Source organism: Myotis daubentonii, chromosome 8 (assembly GCF_963259705.1).
Source record: "Myotis daubentonii chromosome 8, mMyoDau2.1, whole genome shotgun sequence".
NCBI classification, from domain to species: domain Eukaryota; kingdom Metazoa; phylum Chordata; class Mammalia; order Chiroptera; family Vespertilionidae; genus Myotis; species Myotis daubentonii.
In genome coordinates, this window is record NC_081847.1 from 83,682,953 (window position 1) to 83,706,079 (window position 23,127).

Consider the following 23,127-nt stretch of genomic DNA (forward strand, 5'->3'; position numbering starts at 1 on the left):
ATATAAATAAAGGCTGACTTCTCCTCAGAAACAAAGTAGGCCATATGTCATCTTCAAAGGAGTGAAAGGAAAAAATTGTCAACTGAAAATTCAATACTCTTTGAAAACAGCGCGAAATAATGACTTTTAGATAAACAAAAAGCCGAGACAATTATTGAAAGCAGACATACACTACAAGAAATGTAAAAGAAAATTATCAAGATAAAAATGATACCAAATTTAAATTTTCGGGAATGAAAATCACCACAAACAGTTAATAAATGGTAATGATAAAGTAATATGCTTTCTTTTATGATTTCCTTATAAATATAACTTTAAAGCAAAAGTAACAGCACTGAAAGGCAGGAGAAAGGAGACAGAAATATGAAATTATCTACTCAACATCTATAATTCTTGATTCATTCTGATAAGCCTGATTAACATGTAGCCAAAATGCAAAGCTGGGTGCAAGATCTTCAGTGAATTCACTAAGGTAAATTGGGAGGATTGATATTTCTCTCACATAGGTGTTTCCCTCTCGCTCTTGCTCTCTCTTCTTCCCTCCATCCCTCCCTCTCTCCCATCTTGTCTAAAATACTAGGTGTGGTGGTAAATAATGCAGATTTTTTTTCAGTAGATGGAATTACATATATTTTGATATATATGAGATTTGGTATGTATGCTATTTTGTTGTATTGACAGCAAGCTTCAAAACTTCCTATGTCAAATTTTCTGAAGGTGTTAACATAGATAATTTTACGCTTATAAATGTCAAATTTTGTGCCAAAAAAAAAAAAGAACATTTGCATCAAGTTTTAATTCATTACTTTATTTTGAAGAAAAGTGCTTCTGAAAACTTCGGGAAGCTTACGGTGAACATGCTCCATCTCAAGATACTCATCAACACTGGTTTAAAACGCTTTAAAAGTGATGATTTCAATGTCAAAGACAAAGAATGTCCAGGTCAACCGAAAAAGTTTGAAGGCCAACAATTACAAGCATTATTGGATGAAGATACGTGTCAAACTCAAAAACAACTTGCAGAAAGATTAAACATTGCTCAGCAAACAATTTCGGATCGTTTACAGGAAACGGGAAAGACTTTAAAGGAAAATGGGTGCTACATCAACTGAACAAAAGACAAATGGAAAACCGAAGAGTCATCAGTAAAATGTTGCTTCAACTGCACGAAAGAAAGTCTTTTTTTTGCATCGAATTGTGACTGACGATGAAAAGTGGATTTATTTTGAGGATCCCAAATGCACAAAATCATGGGCTGAGCCAGCTCAACTATCAACATCGACTGCAAGGCCAAATCGCTTCGGAAAGACAATGCTCTGTGTTTGGTGGGATCAGGAAGGTGTGGTGTACTATGAGCTTCTAAAACCAGGTGAAACCATTAATACTGATCGCTACCGACAACAAATAATCAATTTGAATCACACTTTGATCATAAAACAACGAGAATGTGCCAGAAGACATGGCAAAGTAATTTTGCTTCATGATGACGCACCATCACACACTTCAAAACCAGTTAAAGACACGTTAAAAGATCTTGTCTGGGAAGTATTAACCCACCCGCTTTATTCACCAGACCTTGCTCCTCCAGATGACCACTTGTTCCGATCGATGGCACACACACACTTTCTGAGCAGCACTTCAAAACGTATGATTAAGTGGAAAATTGGGTCTCTGAATGGTTTGCCTCAAACAAGAAAAGTTCTATTGGGACGGTATCCACAAATTACCTGAAAGATGGGGGAAATGTGTAGCTAGAGGTGGACATTATTTTGCATAAAGCACTTTTGATGTTTCTCTTGAAATTATCGTGTTTTCTTTGATTACAAAATCCGCATTATTAACCGGTACACCTAGTAAATAAACATATCTTCGATCCTCGGGTGAGGATTTAACAAAAAAGTGGGTAGAGGTTTCACAGGTATTAATTTCATTGATATTCCTTAGAACTTAATGTTTTATATATTATCTTTTGTATAGACTGAATATAGACAAGTTTTTAAAGTAGAAACACAATTCTCAAAGGATTTCACCTTCAAAAGAAATTATCTTAAAGAAAAAAAAACTGAGAAGAAAAATACTGCCTGTGAGAGCAAATCAGAATAGCTATTTAAGAGACAACAGAGATTTTAGTTAGTTTGCTTTTAGATTAGGGGATTGCCCATTTGATACTGTATAACCACAGATACAGAGAACCTGATTTAGTATTGTTGTGTCCACTCAGCTTTTCTAGATGCCAGTCTGCCATTTCAAATGCTAAAATATTTTAATTTTAATCATTTTGAATAAAAATGATTCCAAACTGCAAACTATATAATAAGGTATCTTCTTAAATAGAATATACTCATCATCATTGGTATTTTTTTTTAAATATATTTTATTGACTTTTTTTAATATATTTTATTGATTTTCTACAGAGAGGAAGGGAGAGAGATAGAGAGTCAGAAACATCAGTGAGAGAGAAACATCAATCAGCTGCCTCCTGCACATCTCCTACTGGGGATGTGCCCGCAACCCAGGTACATGCCCTTAACCGGAATCAAACCTGGGACCTTTCAGTCCGCAGGCGACGCTCTATCCACTGAGCCAAACCAGTTTCAGTGTCATTGGTATTTTTTAGCATCAATCTGCGTGCCATGCTGTAACAGCAATTCTTTTGGATTCAATATCACAAGAGATTCTGGAATGTTATTTTTAACCTCTTGTATCTGTTTTTCCTACCAGGGCTCTTCCAGTCTCTCCCATGTTGTCAATTCCTACTTAACAATATGTTGACAGTTTAAAAATCTTCTAATCAATTGTATATAAAATAAAAAACACACAAACTGGCTTGCAGTTGTCAAAAATATATGCTTTAAAATTTGGATTTGATATCCCTTTTGACTCCTGAAGATTTTTAATTCTCAGTTCCCAAATGTAAACAGGTTTCTCCATAGCGGTATCCAAATGAATAAATTTTCCCAGAGATTTTTATTTTTAAAAGTATTTCCGAGAGAAACCAAGATGGCGACATAGGTTAACACTGGAGATTGCTGCTTCGAACAACCAATTCAAGGGTACACCTAAAAGACGGAACGAACATTATCCAGAACCACAGGAAGGCTGGCTGAGTGGAAATTCTACAACTAGGAGGAAAGAGAATATCATACCCAGACTCAGAGGAGGCGCAGTGCTGAAGTGAAATACTCAGGTGCGGAGTGCGCGCGCGGAGCGGGCTGGCGGAGGAGGGCGCGGTTGTTGTTTTCAATCAGGAGGGAGTTTCAGACTCTGAGCTCCAGATCTGGGCGAGTCTCTAGGGACCCAGACTCAAACGGGAGAAGCGGGACTGTCTGGCTTCAGTCGGAACTTGAAGGCAGCTTTCTCTCCGAGGTTTGCAGCAGTTGCTGGGACTCTGTGAGGCAGAGCCCCTAGGGACTGAACTGAGAGCAGCCATAACTGCTCGCTCCCACCCGCCCTGTTTGATCCAGTTTGACCCGCCCCACCCAAGCCCTGCACAGAGCCATTTGCCAGATAGCCTCAGGCAAAGGCTAGATTAGCACCTCCCCAGAGGACAGAAGTTTTCCTACTGCAGACACAGCTGACTCTCATAGCCAGTTGGCCTGGAGGTCAAATCCCCCCAGTATTAACTACAATAATCAAGGCTTAACTACAACAAGACTGCGCACAAAGACCACTAGGGGGTGCACCAAGAAAGCATAAAAAAAAATGCGGAGACAAAGAAACAGGACAAAATTGTCAATGGAATATATAGAATTCAGAACCACACTTTTAAGGTCTCTCAAGAACTGTCTAGAAGCTGCCGATAAACTTAATGAAATCTACAAGAAATCTAATGAGACCCTCGATGTTGTGATAAAGAACCAACTAGAAATTAAGCATACATGGACTGAAATAACGAATACTATACAGATTCCTAACAGCAGACCAGAGGAACGCAAGAATCAAGTCAAAGATTTGAAATGCGAAGAAGCAAAAAACACACAACTGGAAAAGCAAAATGAAAAAAGAATCCGAAAATACGAAGATAGTGTAAGGAGCTTCTGGGACAGCTTCAAGCGTACCAACATCAGAATTATAGGGGTGCCAGAAGATGAGAGAGAGCAAGATATTGAAAACCTATTTGAAGAAATAGTGACAGAAAACTTCCCCCACCTGGTGAAAGAAATAGACTTACAGGTCCAGGAAGTGCAGAGAACCCCAAACAAAAGGAATCCAAAGAGGACCACACCAAGACACATCATAATTAAAATGCCAAGAGCAAAAGACAAAGAGAAAATCCTAAAAGCAGCAAGAGAAAGAAACCCAGTTACCTACAAGGGAATACCCATACGACTGTCAGCTGATTTCTCAACAGAAACTTTGCAGGCCAGAAGGGAATGGCAAGAAATATTCAAAGTGATGAATACCAAGAACCTACAACCAAGATTACTTTATCCAGCAAAGCTATCATTCAGAACTGAAGGTCAGATAAAGAGCTTCACAGATAAGGAAAAGCTAAAGGAGTTCATCACCACCAAACCAGTATTATATGAAATGCTGAAAGGTATCCTTTAAGAAGAGGAAGAAGAAGAAAAAGGTAAAGATACAAATTATGAACAACAAACATGCATCTATCAACAAGTGAATGTAAGAATCAAGTGAACAAATAATCTGGTGATCATAATAGAATCAGGGACATAGAAAGGGAATGGACTGACTATTCTTGGGGGGAAAGGGGTGTGGGAGATGCAGGAAGAGACTGGACAAAAATCGTGCACCTATGGATGAGGACAGTGGGTGGGGAGTGAGGGCGGAGGGTGGGGCGGGAACTGGGAGGAGGGGAGTTATGGGGGGAAAAAAGAGGAACAAATGTAATAATCTGAACAATAAAGATTTAATTAAAAAAAAAGTATTTCCAACATCATAAAACAACACCATATTACATTGCGTTAGACATGTGAAATAAAAAATTTTCAACTAAAGGTCATTACCGGAAAACATTAAATTTTTCCACTTTTATTTGGCACTATGCTGATTTTTAAACTTTCTACCTCAAAGTCTAAAAGACTCCTTAGCCCAGCTGGAATGGCTCAGTGGTAGAGCATTTCTGGTCAGGGCACATGACTAGGTTGCGGGCTTGATCTCCAGTAGAGGGTGTGCAAGAGGCAGCCAATTGATAATTCTCTCTCATCATTGATGTTTCTATCTCTCTCTCCCTCTCCTTTCCTCTCTCTGAAATCAATTAAACATATTTTTTAAAAAGAGCACTTCTTAGGATTTCAAAGCATTTCACTGAGTGTTTCATCAATCAGACATAATAGGACTAAATACATTAAGAAAATTCTTTTTCTCTTTAGGGAAGAAGGCAGAATAACGAAATGTTTAAGCCTTGTTTTAAACAAGAATCAGTTTATAATGCTTATAAAAACAATGATAGACAAGACTCCTGAAAAACTATATAGATAAGTTTCAGCGCAGAGGTAAGAAGTTATTTTATAAATTCTAAAAAATATATATATATAGATTTTTATTTCTTACATTCTAACCATGAGCATAACACAAGTTTTTCTAAGCCACTTTTCAACACAAAATACTTCTGGCAGTATTTTATCTAAGCCAAATGAAAAAAGTTTTATTTTAGTAAACTTACAAAACCCCTACTACTTTTCTTTAACCTTACTGATGTTAATGAAAGAGAAACACTATGAAGAACACATAAAAGCAAGAATATTTCTATTTCTGAACAAAGCAGGAAGCCTCTCCAGAGGTCACCCCTTGGTGCACTAAGGATACTAATAGGCAGAGAAGACACGCTGCTGCATCTTCTGTCTCTAGTCTTTTTTTCTGGGCATTCAACCGTGTCTCTGAAACACCTTCCACTGTAACCATGATCCCACAGGCTCTCTTATATTCTCAGTCCTCACGTTGTCCATATTCCTGAGGAGTTCCATGAGGTAGGGTCACGTAAGCATATATCATAAGTCTGAATTTTTCTCAAAATACATATAAAGAAATAGTTGCTTTCTTGCAATAATTGCTGAGAAAGAAACATATGTATGAGCCATGATACTGTGCGTTGGTAGCATGGCATAAACCAAAAAACCATGACAATGGGAGAAATAAAATTATGGAAACATTTTAACTAGATAAATGAAGCTGTTAAAAAAAATAAGTTAAAGATGAAAAAGTATTTTAAAAAGGCACTGGGTAGTAAACATTTGAAAAGTTTGCTCCTATTATTAATTTTAGAAATAAAATAATCTAAAGAAGACACAAGTTTTTATCCACCAAAATCACAAAGATTTGTTTTTAATAACTAATAAAGGCAGGAAGTAAAGTGCAATGATAGGCATTCCTCACTTTGTGTAATTTAAACTAGCATAGCTCTTCTGGAAACTAATTTAGCAATATGTTATCGAGAGTCTAAAATGTTCTTACTCTTTGATGCAATAATTCTACTCGTAGGACTCTGTACAAATAATAAAAATGCGAACAAGTACAGAATCCTTATTGCAGAATGAATATAATGGAAGGATAAAAATGCATTACTCTACCTGCCTGGCTCAATATTGTTAAATGAAAACAAAGCAAAGAGAAAGGGCCTGGAAAAAGCATAGCCACCTTGGCCTGCCAACCAAACAGGCCATATTGACTCCATTAACCAGCTCTGACCCTCAAAATTTCCTTCCAGCACAACCAAGATGTACTGCAGTATAATCCTACCCAAAGGAAAAGAGCACACTGATATATATGAGTTTTCAAATAACTGAAAACAAAAAGGGTCTTCACAGGATGGAAAAGAAAGTAACCTCCCAGGTTAACTATGAAATACCTATCCCAAACAGTTTATTTCATCAATAAATCCAAATACCTCTGCATATAATTTCATTAAGCAGTAAGAAATTATGCTGTTCCAACATAGAAGTCATCAACCTAGATAAAAATTTGTTACATACCTGTATCAACTTTAAGTAGCATGATAAAATTTATATTTTCTGAGCTATTGATGAATATTAAACAAAAAGCAAAAAAATTTAGAAAATATTTTTTTGCCACTTTAGACAAAAAAAATCCTATATAATAAAAGGCTAATATGCTAAGTGTCCAGTTGACCAGTCAGCCATTCAACCAATCAAAGAGTAATATGCTAATGATATGCTAAGGCTGCTCAACCACTCACTATGATATGCACGGACTACCAGGGGGCAGACAGTTAACCAGATGCTATGATGTGCACTGACCACCAGGGGACAGACGCTCCAACTGGTAGGTTAGCTTGCTGACAGGGTGAGATGGGCAGACAGGCCCTGGAGCCCTCCCGCGGTCCTTCCCTGGTTGGCCAACTTCCCTCGTCCCTCCCAGGCCCTGATCATGCACCAGTGGGGTCCCTCAGCCTGGCCTGCACCCTCTCACAATCCAGGATCCCTCAGGGGATGTCGGAGAGCCATGTTCGGCCCGATTCTGCAGGCCAGGCCGAGGGACCCCACTGGTGCACAAATTTGTGCACTGTACCTCTAGTTAAGTATAAAAGGTTTACTTCTTAGGAAAGCAGTTTAAAAGCTATGTTAAACAGAAACTAAGTCTCTTTGTAAAAATATCAAAGGAATCAAAACACAGAATATCACAGGCAAGAAGATTTGTGTCTGCTCCCCTACATATACATATAAAGGCGATTTGAGTTCTAAGCCAAAAGAATGAGAATGTTGAAATCAACAGTTTTCTGTTAGATTTCAGTCATGGCTGCCAATATTCTTTATCTGTGCACTTAAACATTTAGCATTAATGCCTCAATTTATCTTTTAACAGCAAATCAGGCCTTTGCTTTATTTTTTATCTAGAAGAAATGGATTTGTCTAACACTTACCTAAACTCGTGGGCTTGATGAGAACATCAAGAACATCATAAAAGGGCAAGTTTTTTAACTGCACATCAGGATGGACTGGAGGAATTGGGGGAGATGGCTGCTGCATCTCAAACGTGGGTTTAGTGTCTTGAAGCAACACAGAACCAACAGGGGAGGATGGTGAGTGAGGTGTAACTGAAGTGGAAGGCAATGTGTGGATTCCAGCCACAGCCAAGTCAGGTTCTACAGGTGATGAGTTACCATCCAAACTGAAAACTGATGATTTGATTGTGGATAAATCAGAAAGTCCTTCAAGAGTCCGTGGGTATCGGCGTCTATACAATTCTCGAATTTTAATTTGAACGGCAGGGCTGCAGCCACTCTTCAATAAATGCAACGCCCTCATCAGGAGGTCATGCTTGCGTCCACTTTTATTCCGTCCAGCAAAGCCTAGTAACACTTGTAGTTCAGAAACCCTAAAACTAGAGACCATATTCTAAAAGGAAAGAAAAAATAAATAAGTAAGCCAATAGCCAAGAACATAAAAACCCTGTTTAGAATATAATATAAAATCTTACTTTCCAGCATTCTATCAATTGGCATGTGCTAGCAACCAATATTTCCACTTACCAGTTAGAATCATTCCTGTTTATACTGCCAGCCCACCCTCACTAAATTACATTCAAGTTATGGTGGTAATTTTGTTTTGTTGTACTCTTAATTTTGGTAGTCTATTAATTTCTATTAAGCCTCATAATCCACTTATGCTCAAGTGAAAACTTGTATTTGTTGGACTATGAAATTTATAACCAATAAAAATGTTCCTTTTTAAAACTAAGCCCTACTAATACATAATATTTGTTACAGCATTATCATCAATTGACCAATTAGAATTTTACAACAGTATATGCATAACTTCTGATACTAAGCAGTAAATTTACAATATCAAGAAAAGATTTTTAAAAATATGTATTTTTATTGATTTCAGAGAGGAAAGGAGAGGGAGAGAGAGATAGAGAAATCAATGATGAGGGAGAATAATTGATCAGCTGCCTCCTTTACGCTCTATACTGGGGCTTGAGCCTGCAACCCTGGCATGTACCCTGACCAGGACTCGAACCCTGACCTCCTGGTTCATAGGTAGACGCTCAACCACTGAGCCACATCAGCTGGGGCAAGACAGATTTGTAATCCAAAAGCCAATGAATTTTTTACCCCAGCTTAAATATCAAAGGACAATATAAGAAAATAATGTTTTTAATATTAAAGCTAAAAATCCATATATCCTATATAATAAAAGGCTAATATGCAAATAGACCGAATGGCAGAACAACTAGAACCACCAAATAAATGAACAACCAGTTGTTATGATGTGCGCTGACCACCAGGGGGTGTGTGCAGAACATGGCAGATGTTGGCTGTGGTGAGATGGTGGAACAGGTGAGTGGGGGTGCCAGACCAAGGTGGGGCACCGCTTGCTGTCATCGGGGCGAGCCGCTGGTGGTTATTGAAAATTCTTTGCTCCCGCAAGCCGCAGTCCCACCTAGTGCTCGCTCCTGCTGCCAGCACTGGAGCCACCACTGCCCGTGCCCGGTGCTGGTCCTGAACACTCAGCACCATCAGCAGGTGTGAGTGGCGGCTGTAGGCCCCAATCACCCCTCAGGGCTTCTCCACCTCCCCCTGCTCCTGAGGGGCCATCAGGGAAGCAGCTGCTGCTGGAACCCACTGCTGGCGCTGGCCCCAATCGCTCCATGCCTTCAGTGGGTGCGATTGGGGCTGGTGACGTCAGCGCATGGGAGTGGGAGCGGTGGGAGCAGGACTGACGGCAGACAGGGTACCGGGGCCGGGTGGGAGGGACTGGGTGGGGGTACAGAGGATGGGCCAAGACCTGCCCCTGTGCCTACTTGCAGCCTCGTGGCCCACAGTTCCTTTTTAAGGTGCACGAATTCGTGTACTGGGCCCCTAGTCTTATATAACAGTAAAATTTCTAGAACAGTGGTTCTCAGCCTTCCTAATGCCACGACCCTTTAATACAGTTCCTCATGTTGTGGTGACCCCCCAACCATAAAATTATTTTCGTTGCTATTTCATAACTGTAATTTTGCTACTGTTATGAATCGTAATGTAAATATCTGATATGCAGGATGTATTTTCATTGTTACAAATTAAACATAATTAAAGCATAGTGATTAATCACAAAACAATATGTAATTATATATTTGTTTTCCGATAGTCTTAGGCGACCCCTGTGAAAGGGTCGTTCGACCCCCAATGGGGTCGCAACCCACAGGTTGAGAACCGCTGTTCTAGAACAACTGAATTTCTAAGCTAGCTGAGTATCCAATGAGGAAAAGACCTTTGAAGAGCAAGGAAATGAGTGATCACAAATCTCAAAGGATGCCCAGCCTGTGTGGTTCAGTGGTTGAGCATTGACCCATGAACCAAGAGGTCACCAGTTGGATTCCTGATCAGGGCACATGCCCTGTTTTTGGGCTTGATTCCCAGTAGCAGGTGTGGCAGGAGGCAGCCAATTGATGTGTCTCTCTATCCCTCTCCCTTCCTCTCTCTAAAAGCAATAAAAAAATTTTTTAAAAATCTCAAAGGACAATATTTCCTCCAAGCCACTCCCTATTGACTTGTTCTTGGGAGTAAAATGAAGGTAACAGGCAGTTCCTGCTTCAGGTTTTACCATCTATTTATTCAACGCACCCTAGTTTATACTTTTATCCACTTGCTGCCTCATAAATAAACCTACTTGGTGATTTTCAGTCAATTCTGAACTCAAAGGTAACCCACCTGTGAGTCATATTTATTTATACACATGTGCACCATGAAGCCAGAAAGAAGAGTAAGACCTGGAGCTGATGAAATGTCTCTATATTTGAAACCAAAACTTTTAAATAAATGATAAATTAAAGAATTCACAGAAGAAAATAGAAAAATATTCACAAATGAAAACACTCCACATCAAAACTTGTGTGAACAAGGAAAGCAATACATAGAAATTCCTGGTCTTAACTGCCTATGTTAAAATTAAAAAAATAAGCAATCAGAAAAAGAATAGAAACAAACCCAAAGGAAGAATAAGGAAAGAAATGAGCAGAAATTAATGAAATGGTAAAGTATACATTTAAGAGCATATAAGACAAAAACTCAACTCTTTGAAATCTTACAAATTGGCAAACTTTTAGCTCTTAACACTGATCAAGGAAAAGAAAGTTTTTTTAAAAAAGATAAAAGGGACATTAAAGACAGGTAACACAAAATTAGAGATTAACAAATTAATACCATAAATTGAAGAACATGGATGAAATGGACAATTTTCTATGAAAGTATAACCTACCAAGACTGGTTTTAAATTGAAAATACGAACAATCCTACAACCAAAACAATTAGAATAGTTAAGAAAGTGCCCCACAAAGAAAGAAACAGTAACAATTTTACAAGGGAGTTCTATCAAACATTTAAGAAACAGATCATTCTAATCTCACATCAACTCTTCCAGAAGAAAGGGGAAAAGTATATATTTTTAAAATTATAGGTCAATATTACACATTATTAGAGACAAAAATCCTGAATTAACTGTCTTCAAATTGAGACACACACACACACACACACACACACACACACACAGACAGAGAGAGACAGAGACAGAAAGATCCGGGTTGATTTTATACTTGAAACACAAGGTTGATTTAAATATTAGAAAATCAATCAATGTAGTTCACCATGTTAACAGATTACAGAAGAAAAACATTAAGAGATTACAGAATAAAAACATGATCATCTTCAAAGATGCAAAAAAGGCTTCTGATAAAATTCAACATCCATTTTTTAAAATTAGCAAACTAGTAATAGAAAGGAACAGCCTTAACCTGAAAAGATTATCTACAATAAACCTACAGCAAGCATCATACTTAACTGTGAAACTTTGAAAGTATTTCCTCTAAAATCAGGAACAAGATCAGGATGCCCCCATCACCGCTTCTATTCAACATTGTACTGGAGATCCTAGCCAGCACATTTAGACAAGAAAAAGAAAGAAAGAAAGAGAAAAAAAAGCATAAGAATTGGAAAGGAGGAAACAAAGAGGTCATTATTCACAGATAGGTTGGTCTACACAGGAAATCCAAAAGAGTTCTATAGATAATTTATCATAATTAGGAGTATAGCAAGATTGTTATACAAAGTTAAATTTTACTTCTATTTACCAACAAGACAGAAAATATAATTATAAAAAGGTACCATTTATGATTTGATACAAACATAGGGTACCTAGAAATAAATCTAACAAATATCTACAATAGTTTAGTTGAAGAAAATTATAAAACTTTATTGAGAGACACTAAAAGATCTAAATACTGGTATATGAAGATTACAATGGTCATGATTAAGAAAACTTAGTAACAAAATGTTAATTTTCTCCAATGCATTTCCCATAAAAACCCCAAAAGGTTGTGTGTGTGTACCTACATAACTTCAAAAGATGACTCTAAAATTATGTGGAGAACCTAATACTCAAGAAGCTCCTTGAAAAACTGCAATGCAGGAGGACTTGGTCTACTTCCATGTCCCCCAATGACTGACTTTAACTTTTTCTATTAAAATCTGAAAGTTGAATATAATATTAATAAATACATATGTTTGAAGGCATCATGCACTACAAAGGCAGCAAGGACCTGAGAGGCCAAGACTGTGGAAAGGAGGGAAGCGTAGCACATTGGATGCCTCTTTTCCCCTGGAGATATTTGCCAATGGGAAAGGATGGTGGATAAGTTGAGAAGTCAAGCAGAACTCTGAATAGACTTACAGGGCTGGTTATCTGCAAAATATAATCTATAAGAGCTAGTATCTAGGGTACATAATGAACTCTTACAAATAAGTATGAAAAAGACAGAAGGCCCAGTATAAAAATGGGCAAAAAACTTGGCAAGTCACATCACAAAAGATATCCAAATTGCAAGTATATTAAAAGGGGTTTTATATAATTACTTATTAGGGGACTGTGGGAATGCAAATTAAAACCACTAAACATCTACCAAAACGTCTAAAATTAAGAATGGACAACAAAAAACAGGACATGGAATAACTGGAACTTTATTATTTTGTTAGTAGAAGGGTCTGAACAAACACAACAATATGCACTATACTCAAAAAGAAAAGGAGGGAGGGAAGAAGGAGGGCAGGAAGGAGCGAGGATAGCAGTCTTATATATTAAAAATACAATTACTGAAATAAGTTCTACAGAAAAGTTCAAAGGCAAAGTAAAAGAGGACTCTTCCAGAGTGTAATAAACAAATGAAACTTCAATCTAGGAAGTCCAATCAATAGTCATCCATCAAGAGTCTCCAAGAAAACAAAAAAGGAGGAAAGATATTATCAAAGATAATTCCCCAGGCCTAAAGAGTCTTAAAACTGGAAAGGTACCTGACAGGAGTAATGAAAAAAGCCTACTACTAAACACATTTAAGAGACCAAAGATCAAGATATCATCATAAAGACTGTAAAGAAGGTTACTACAAAAGGATAATCACCAGATTAGCAACATTGGGGCTGCTTTAAATTCCTATAGCAAAATTTTGAAAGTTCAGAGAGAAAAGTTGTATTACCAACTTAAAATTCTATATCTAAAATTTCAATCAGAAACAAAAGGCAAGCAATTTTCAAATATTCAAAACTTACAAAGTTTATCACCAACATACCCACCAGCATACTTATAATTACACAGGGTGGGGCAAAAGCAGGCTTACAGTGTTTGTATGGAAAATAATACAATGATTAACAAATAATAATACAAGAATAAACTATTTCATGTACTCACAACTGCAAACCTACTTTTGCCCCATCCTGTATTCCTGTAAAATAAAATTTTAATTAAAAAATAAAAAGACATGGAATCCAAATAATAGCCATAACCCAGGAGTGTAACGTAAAGTAATCCCAGAATGACAGCTGTATTAGCGCACCTAGAAAGAAGGTGCACAAATTAGAAAAGGAAGGTTGAGAACTCCAGAATACCTATCTTGCAGAAAAACTGAATGGCTACAAGATGAGAACACATTGTAATACCAAATTTAAAAAATAATGTCCATGAGCGTTCCTCAATCAAGCGGGACTTTGTTATATTTCTCCTTTAAGGAGCAGAGGTTTATACTATTTTTAAAGAATAATTTATTGATTTTTAGAGAGAGAGGAAGGGAAGAGAAACATAGATATGAAACTGCAATATCGATCAGCTGCCTCTTGCACACCGCCTGCCTACCAGGAATCAAGCCTGCAACCAGGGCATGGAACCAGCAACTGCTTGGTGCATGGGACAACACCCAATCAATTGAGCAACATTGGCCAGGGCAGCACGGGTTTACTTAACAGAATTTCCTCTATAGCTCCACTCTACTTGGTTCTAACAGTGATTAATATTTACATAACAAAGGCTAGTTATTAGTACTCTAGAATCTCCTTTAGAAGTACAAAAAGTGTGCAAGAGTTATAAACCAAATAACATAAATCTTGACAATAAAACAGAAAATTAAGGTTGGAAGAAAAGGAAGTGTGGAGGTAGAAAAAAACAAAGAGAAATAGATAGGTGTTAAATGCTCGGAATGGAAGATGTATTGTCTGAAACTGATGTATTGTCTGAAACTGATAGGCCAAGAAACAGAAATTTGCTGCAAAAAGTTAAGAATAATCAACACCGGAATAGGAACCAAAAAAATGTAACATCAGAATTAGAAACATAGTGGAAAACATAATGACCTAAATTTGATATTTACTAGAAAGTCAAGCAACAGATACTGCTTAGAATTCAAAGAAAAATTAAGATATAAAAAGAGATGTGGTATTTTTAAGTTTGGGAATTTACCTAAAAATTAAAAATAAAAGAGTTTAAGGCAGTTATATCAGGAGTGAGACTTAGTGGGAAAGGATGGACTTTTACTTTCCTTTGGAATTTTTCTGCGCTATCTGCACAAGGACTGTTTTTATTTGGGGGGAAAAAATGAGGAATGGAAATAAGAAAATATAAAATGTTATTAAAACCATTTTTCAGATTAAGGAAAAAGTGCAATAACTTGTTCAATGTCATAAAGTCAATATCCAGGCAAACACTAAAAATATATATACATTTTGTGGCATAATCAAGATTTGCTTTTACTGACCTACATGAATAAGCAAATGGAGAGCTCTGAATGTCTTTGTTAGGTTTATATTGCTCTCTGCAAAGTCAAAAAGCAAACAAACAGTTTCAAACCACTTTTCCAAAAAGTCTAGGAAAAAAGCCACATTGCTAGGGGGTTCGAAATGAATATTCATAGAAAATAGTTTGGACTATGATACCAATTGATTCCACATAACACTTTTACTTCAATTCAACTATACAATTCCTTATGTTGAGGTACCTGAATAAAAACAGACTGTCAAGAAAACTCAAAGGGAAAAAAAATGTCTTTAAAAAAAATAGTGCTGGGAAAACTGGTATCCACATGCAAAAGAAGTTGAATCCCTCACACCATAAGCAAACATTAACTCAAAATGGATCAATCACCTAAATGTAAAAGCTAAAACTATAAATATAACCTCTTAGATGAAAACAGGCATAAATCTTTATGACACTGATTGGGCAATGGTTTCTTTGAATTAACATCAAAAGCAACAAAAGAAAATGCAGATAAACTTCATCAAAACTAAAAACTTTTGTTTCAACATACACTATCAAGAAAGTGAAAAGACAATCCACAAAAAGAAAAAGTGAAAATCATATATCTGATAAAGAACTTGAATCTAGAATAAAGAATTTAAACTTAATTTTTAAAATAACCCAATTAAGAAATGGGAAAAAGGTTTGAACAAACTCTTCTCTAAAGAAGATATAAAATGGCCAATAAGCACATGAAAAGATGCTCAAGTCCTGGCCAATGTAGCTTAGTTGATTTGAGCATCATACCCAAACGCCAAGGTTGTGGGCTCAATCCCTGGTAGGGGCACATACAAGAATCAATCAGTGAATGCATAAATGAGTGAAACAGCAAATCAATGTCTTTCTCTCTCTCTCTTTTTCTTTATCCCTCCCTCTCTCTCTCATTAAAATCAATCAATAAAATTTTTTAAAAAAAGAAGCTCAGTATCATTAGTCATTGGGAAATGCATATCAAAACCACAATGAGACACCACTCCACAACCATGAGTTTGAGGATATGGAAAAGTTAGAACCTTTTCACTTTCCTGATAGCGCAAGACCTAGCTGAAAGTACTGATGAGGTATTTATTTAAAAGACTGATTGGTCTATCATCCAACCTTGCAAACAAAAACAAAAAGGGTGAACCAATCTCAGACTATAATACAAGACTAGAAACCTTTTGTGTGCAACATTCTGGGTTTTCTTTATTAAACCCAAGCACAGAAAAAGCCCTGACTTCTGTATTCATCAGCAGGCTCCAGTCTGAACTAAGTAGCCTAATAAAAAGACATAAGCTGGGCTGGAAAGCTGCCCCTCTCGCTGAATTAGCTGAGCATTTTGAGAAAACCTTGTAGCAAGGTAAATTTTTTAAAGCCAATAAACATGGCCCCACAGTAACAAGAGCTCCAAGGACCGAGAGGAGGACCTTCACATACACATTCCAAGCCAGAATCTAGAAGTCCTCCACTCAGGAACACTGTGCCCTGAAATCTCTGCCTTCACTGTAAACAACCAGGGTACTGGAAAAGGGAATGCCCCTACAGAACCTTCCTTTAATAGACCTCCACCTTTTGCCAGACTGTTCTTCCATCAGAGAAGTCTTGAAAGATTTTATTTCCAAAATAATAATCATCATTGATGAGGCCCCAAGGGATCCATTGGAAGTTGCTCCCCATGATACCTCTAAATGAACAAGGGGAAACTAAGATAAAAATTAATGAAGAATCGGTGTAGTACTGGTGGACACCAAAGCCACTTTATCTACTTTCATAAACAGCAAATCCCTAAGAGTAAAGAGAATTTTTGTAGTGGAAATTTCTAACCAAACTCAATGGGTCTAAACCAGTCCAGATGACACTAGGGCCATTTTTGGAAATCATACTGTCCTTCTATGTGACACTGCCCCAATAAACCTGTTTGGACAAGATTTGCTTTCTAAATTGAGGAGTCATATAAAATTTAACTCAGAAGAAGAAATGTCTCAGAAATTCCTAACTCTCCTGAACCTGAGCTGCTCTGCTCCTCTGCAACAAGGGACTGATGAAATTGAGAAAATCTGAAACCCCCATCTCCCAGAAGTGCCTGAATGCCTACAGGCTTCTTCTTACATTGAGAAATACAAAATTAAGAGCTCTGAACCCACAAAATTCCAAATATATCATTCCAAACCCCTGCCTAAATCCCCTCAATATCCACTAAAACCAGAAGCTGTCCCAGGGCTTTCACCAACTGTAGAAAACTTAATTAAGCAAGGACTTAAAATTCCACGCTCTAGCCCCTGTAACACTCCGATCTTACCCATTAAAAATCCAAATGGATGAAGCTGGGGATTTGCTGCGTGCAAATAAAACTGTGATACTAGGGTAGTTTCAAATTCCAATGCCTTGTTAGCTAATGTACCTATCGTCTCAAAACAGTCCACAATGGTGGATCTTTGCTCTGCTCTTTCCTTAGTATCCCAGTTGACAAGGAGAATCAGTATTTACTTATCTTCACTTAGAAAAAATAACAACATACCTGGACTATAATGCCACAGTGTATACTGAAGCCACATCCTATTTTCGAAGGTTTTACATCAAGACTTGGCAACTTTAGCCCTGAAAGGTTTGACTCAGTGGATAGAGTGTCGGCCTGCGGACTCAGGGGTCCCAGGTTCGATTCCGGTCAAGGGCATGTACCTTAGTTGCTGGCACATATCCAGTGGGGAGTGTGCAGGAGGCAGCTGATCGATATTTCTCTCTCATTGATGTTTCTAACTCTCTATCCCTCTCCCTTCCTCTCTGTAAATAATCAATAAAATATATTTTTTAAAAAAGATTTGGCAACTTGAGTTTCCTAAGAAATCTTCACTCATTCAATATGTAGATGACTTATCTGTTATGTTCCGCTAATAAGGATTCAGAAATAGATTCAATTTATATATTACAGTAATTAGTTTGTAAAGGCCATAGGCCTCCAAAGAAAAACTCCAATTCTCAAAAAAGGTTCACTACCTACGACATGATTTGACTGCAGAAGGCATTTCCCTCTCACTTGAAAGAATAAACATAATCCCAAAACTTCCCTAAACCTACATCAAAATGACAGTTAATGAGTTTCCTTGGACTTGAAGAATATTACAGATCTTGGGTTATAAATTTTTCTCTGATTGAAACTCCTCTGTATCAGCTTACAAGGAACTCAATCCCAGACCCCAGACCCTGGGAAGAAATTCACGAGCAAGCCTTCAGCCAATTAAAATTAGCTCTATAACAAATTCCGGTCCTAGGGCTCCCAAATTATACTAACAATTAGACCCAGTAATCAGAACATATCCAAATGTTTAAAAGCAGCAGCCAAGGCAGCTGAATTGGTAGAAGCCTCAGCTGAATGAGTATTAGGATATGACTTATGCTTACAAGTACCTCATGCTGCTGAGAGTCTATCAAGCTCCAATAACTCAACATTTTTCAGCAAACAGGCTAACATCTTATGAGATCCTTCTCCTTTCACTTAAACTCCGTATTAAGCGCTGCAATTTGCTCAATCCTGCTACCCTTGCCAGACAATGGCACAGATCACCATAACTATGTAGACATGGTGTCACGGTTATTAAGCCCTTGTACTGACTTGCAAAACACACAGATTTAATACCCTTTTCATCCATGGGTCCTATGCTATAATTGCAGACGGGAAATATCAAGCACAACATGCTGTTAACAACTCAATATGAACTACTGGAAAGGGGAATCCTTCCTCAATTTAAGTCTGCTCAACCAGCAGAACTACACACCTTCACTTTAGCTTGTTAGCTATCCAATGGAAAATCCAAAAACATTTTATACTAGAGGCCCAATGCATGAAATTCGTGCATGGGTAGGGTCCATAGGCCTGGCCAGTGATCAGGGCCGAGCTGTGGGGTGACCAGCAGGGCAATCAGGGGAGCCCCCGCTGGCACCTGCCTTTGCTGGCCTGGAGCCTGCAGGCTGGGGACAGCTCCTGTCTTGAGCGTCTGCCCCTGGTGGTAAGTGCGCATCATAGCAACAGGTCGTTCCGCCATTTGGCCAATTTGCATATTAGGTTTTTATTATATAGGAGGATTGACAGCAGCTATGCCTTTGGGGTGGTCCATGACTTTGGTATGTTAAAGAAACAGAGAGATTTCCTCACTTCTAGTGAAACTGCAATCAAGAATGGGCCCGCCATAGCTGGTTTGGCTCAGTGGATAGAGTGTCAGCCTGAGGCCTGAAGGGTCCCAAGTTCAATTCTAGTCAGGAGCACATGCCCAGGTTATGGACTCCATCCCCAGTAGGGGGCGTGCAGGAGGCAGCTGATCAATGGTTCTCTCTTATCATTGGTGTTTCTATCTCTCTCTCCCTCTCTCTTCCTCTCTGAAGTCAATAAAAAATATATTAAAAAAAAAAGAGAGAGCGAATGGGCCCCAAGTAAATGAACTGCTCTCTGCCATTCTACTGCCCAACTTAATTGCAATTATTAACATTGAAGCTATTACTAGAAAAACAGAACCTGAGTTCAGGGAAACGCTCAGGCAGATGCAACATGAATCAGAACTAAATTGTCCCAATATGCAACTTGAATAAACTTCCTATGATTGACTCAAACCAAATTATTTATAAGTAGTTGCTCGGTGCACAGATTCATGCACATTGAAAGGAAATTAATTAGAAGGTGGCCAGTGGGGCGGGACTGGGCAAGATGGGCCAGACATGCCCTGGAGCCAACCTCCTGAGGTCCCTCCCCAACTGGCACACCTGGAGAAGGCCGCACATGGCTGGAAGGGCGCCTGTGGAGTGAGGGGGTCCCTCGGGCAGGTGAGGTTCCTTGTCCTGACCTTAGGGGATCAGGTCGAAACCAGCTCTCTGACATCCCCTGAGGGGTCCTGGAATGGGAGAGGGCACTCTGCAAAGTTGCTGTCACTTGGCAATTCCTACATTGAGCGTCTTCCCCCTGGTGGTCAATGTGTGTCATACCTACTGGCTGGTCGGCCAGTCACTTAGCCTTTCTCTCATCACTGATGTTTGTTTCTCTCCCCTCCCTTCCTCTCTGAAATCAATAAAAATATACTTAAAAAAAAAAAAAAAGACAAGCCCTACCCAGTTTGGCTCGGTGGATAGAGTGTCAGTCTGTGGACTGAAGGGTCCCAGGTTTGATTCCAGTCAAGGGCACATGCCCGGGTTGTGGGCTCGATCCCCAGTAGGGGGCATGCAGGAGGCAGCCAATCAATGATTCTCTCTCATCACTGATGTTTCTATCTCTCTCCCCCTCTCCCTTACTCTCTGAAATCAATAAAAATATATTTTTTTAAAAAGACAAAATCAGGCACCCAAGCTAGATAACACTGTTGAGACCAACAAGGATGCAAATTTAATATTAACCAAGGACTCACTGAGAGCCCAGACAGCCACCTGGTTTGTTCACTGTACCTAAAAATGCCATTACTAAAAGCTCTACATTCAGCAACTCATCATGGCACAGATAAAATGATCCAAACTATGAAAAGTATTGGTGAGATCACTGATCTAAGATCACAAATTTGGTTTGTGACCAATGTCTAATTTGCCAAGCCCATAATCCTGGCAAGGCTATTAAGGTATTAACAGAGCATCCCCACTGGTGACTTACTAGGCCATTTGAACTTACAATGGATTTCATTCTACTGCCTCCCACAATGAGTTATCACTATATTCTAGTAATTGTTTGTATGTCCTCAGGATGGATTAAAGCCTTCCCATACAGAAAGGCTGACACCAAAACAGTGGCTAAGAAACTTTTAGAAAATATATATTTCCTTTCTGGAGTATCCCCAGAGAAATCTCTCATTTTGACACACACAGAGATAACACACACACAGGAGAACTCATTTCATTGGACAAATTATTAATTAAATACAGCACTGCTGACACAATGGCATTCCATTGCCCTTACTGTCCTCAGTCACCTGGTAAATTCCAATGGACTAAAGCTAGTTAAATTAACAGAATTAACTGGACTGCCCTGGTCAAAAGTTCTACCATTAGTTTTGGTGGCAATTAGACACTAGTAGAAAAGCATAAATTAATGCCTTATGAAATAGTAACAAGAAGAACTATGCCTTTGATGATAAAACCACACATCTCCTGTACTCATAAATTCTGAAATGACTCAATTCTGTAAAGCTTTAATGCATCATGTCAAAATGTTTTTTCCACCAGGTAAAGGAAGCTTTCCATGAACCTCCAACAGATGATCAAACCTTTCACAGCTTAGAACCTGGAGAGTAGGTATTCTGGAAATGACACCTAAGAAAGAATGCCCTTTAACCTCGTTAAAAGAGACCATAGCAGGTTCTCCTTACTACCCAGAAACAGAAACAAGATGAGCAACAGGATAAACAGCAAAAGCAATTCCTCCATAGATGACACCATAACCTGAGTTTGGTGAAACAAGAGCATTTTAACTCTGATGGTGACTAAGAGTGTGCTGATACCAAGTTTTCAGTCAAACTCTCATGTTTGACGTGATGACCATAGGGGGAAATTGCTATATTAATTAAACAAGGAAGCCATTAAACCTAGGTGACTCTAATGCTGTGGTGCCTATGTAAGCAAACCAAAATCTAAGCCAACAAGAATTTAAGCTACAGCCAGTCAATAATTTCCTTACCTTGCTTCTACCTTTTCTCTATGTTTTTCCCCCGCTCCTATTAACCAAGTGCTCCTAACCACATCTGGTTTAGTGCTACCCAATTCAAACTGATTTTTGCTCAAATAAATTCCTAAATTGTAATGCCTGCATTTATCTTTTAATACCACTAATAGCTTTGAATCACATGGTAGATTCTGTTACATCTATTATCAATTAGACTATTTCCTTGCTCAACAGTTGGGGAGTTGGCGAAATGAGAACCTCTAACTTCAAACCCCCCTTAACTTCCCATTCTACTCTACCAGAATGGCCAGTGCTACTAGGTGTAAGGAACCAAATACTCAAGACTTCAAAATAGAAAATCTGTTACAAAATTACTTAAGCCTCTTAGTATAAAAGATTTTCTGTGTTTGGTTTACCAGTACCTATTAAGAAAGTTATAATGCCCTAGTCTGTTTGGCTCAGTGGATAGAGTGTCAGCCTATGGGCTGAAGGGTTCCAGGTTCGATTCTGGCCAAGGGCACACGCCCGGGTTGCAGTCTCCATCCCCAGTGGGGGGCGTGCAGGAGGCAGCCGATCAATGATTCTCTCTCATTGATGTTTCTAGCTCTCTCTCCCTCTCCCTTCCTCTCTGAAATCAATAAAGAAATATATTTTTTTTAAAAAGTTATAATCACTGGCTCTTCTTCACTAGCCCAAATACACACCCAGACACTTAAACATTTACTCTTGTTTTGACACACAGAGAGATAATAAATTCTCAATGCAACAAAGGGTGTGAAGAATACAGAAAAGAGACTCTTTAAAAAAGAAATCTTAATACAATAGATCCTCCTCTACCCTTACACTTGAGTGGAGGGAAGTAGGGAGAGTAGATTAGCCAGGTTAAATTGCAGCAGGGGCCTTTTTAAGGATGGCTGAAGGGTGACACCAGCATGAAATGGTGCACTGGAGGAGAAAGACAAGGGTAAAAAGCTGCTCTGACTGAAGAAGAGATGAGGGACTTCAGAACCCCAACTATTTTGCCTCTCCTCCACCTCTGTGCTGGGCTCTGCTAGAGACTAGAAAGCAGGGTGGCAGTGACAGAAGTCCAGGCATCAGCTCTTATAAGCTTGTCCCAGGTTAATTCACTAAATTTGCAAACTAGTTTATCCACAAAATCCTACCAAAATAGTGCTGTAAAATAAGCAACTGATGAATTGAATAATTTCTCCCTCCAACACCCTGGAAGCTTCTAATACGTGATGCATTATTATAATCATCTTTGGTAATTCAGCCCACAATTTCCCTTCACAGAGAACAGACCCATTCCTTTCCTCAACCCACCGGAATGATCAAGGGCAGGGAGAAGCAGTGACAACTGATTTACAGAGAGAGATGAGGAAGCTGACCCAGAACACAAATGGGAGGGGGAAAGGGAGAGAGACAAGAGAAAAGCTTCTCTGGTTTCCAAACCACTCTGCAGTTCCTGGTTCGGCTCCCACCTAAGCACTGACCACCTGCTCTGCC

At 38.6% G+C, this 23,127-nt stretch overlaps 1 protein-coding gene across 7 annotated transcripts in view; it reads right to left on the reverse strand.

The window, feature by feature from the left end:
• PIAS2 (protein inhibitor of activated STAT 2) overlaps positions 1–23,127 on the reverse strand; it is a 73,284-nt gene that overhangs the window by 47,555 nt on the left and 2,602 nt on the right. For 6 of the 7 annotated variants that reach the window (XM_059707230.1, XM_059707232.1, XM_059707228.1 and 3 more), the window contains exon 2: positions 7,841–8,315. In XM_059707230.1, coding sequence (XP_059563213.1) covers positions 7,841–8,312 — 472 coding nt within the window. In that variant the 5' untranslated portion in view covers positions 8,313–8,315. Of the gene's footprint in view, positions 1–7,840; positions 8,316–11,741; positions 11,831–23,127 lie in introns of all 7 variants that reach the window. The other variant, XM_059707229.1, reaches the window with a different exon arrangement.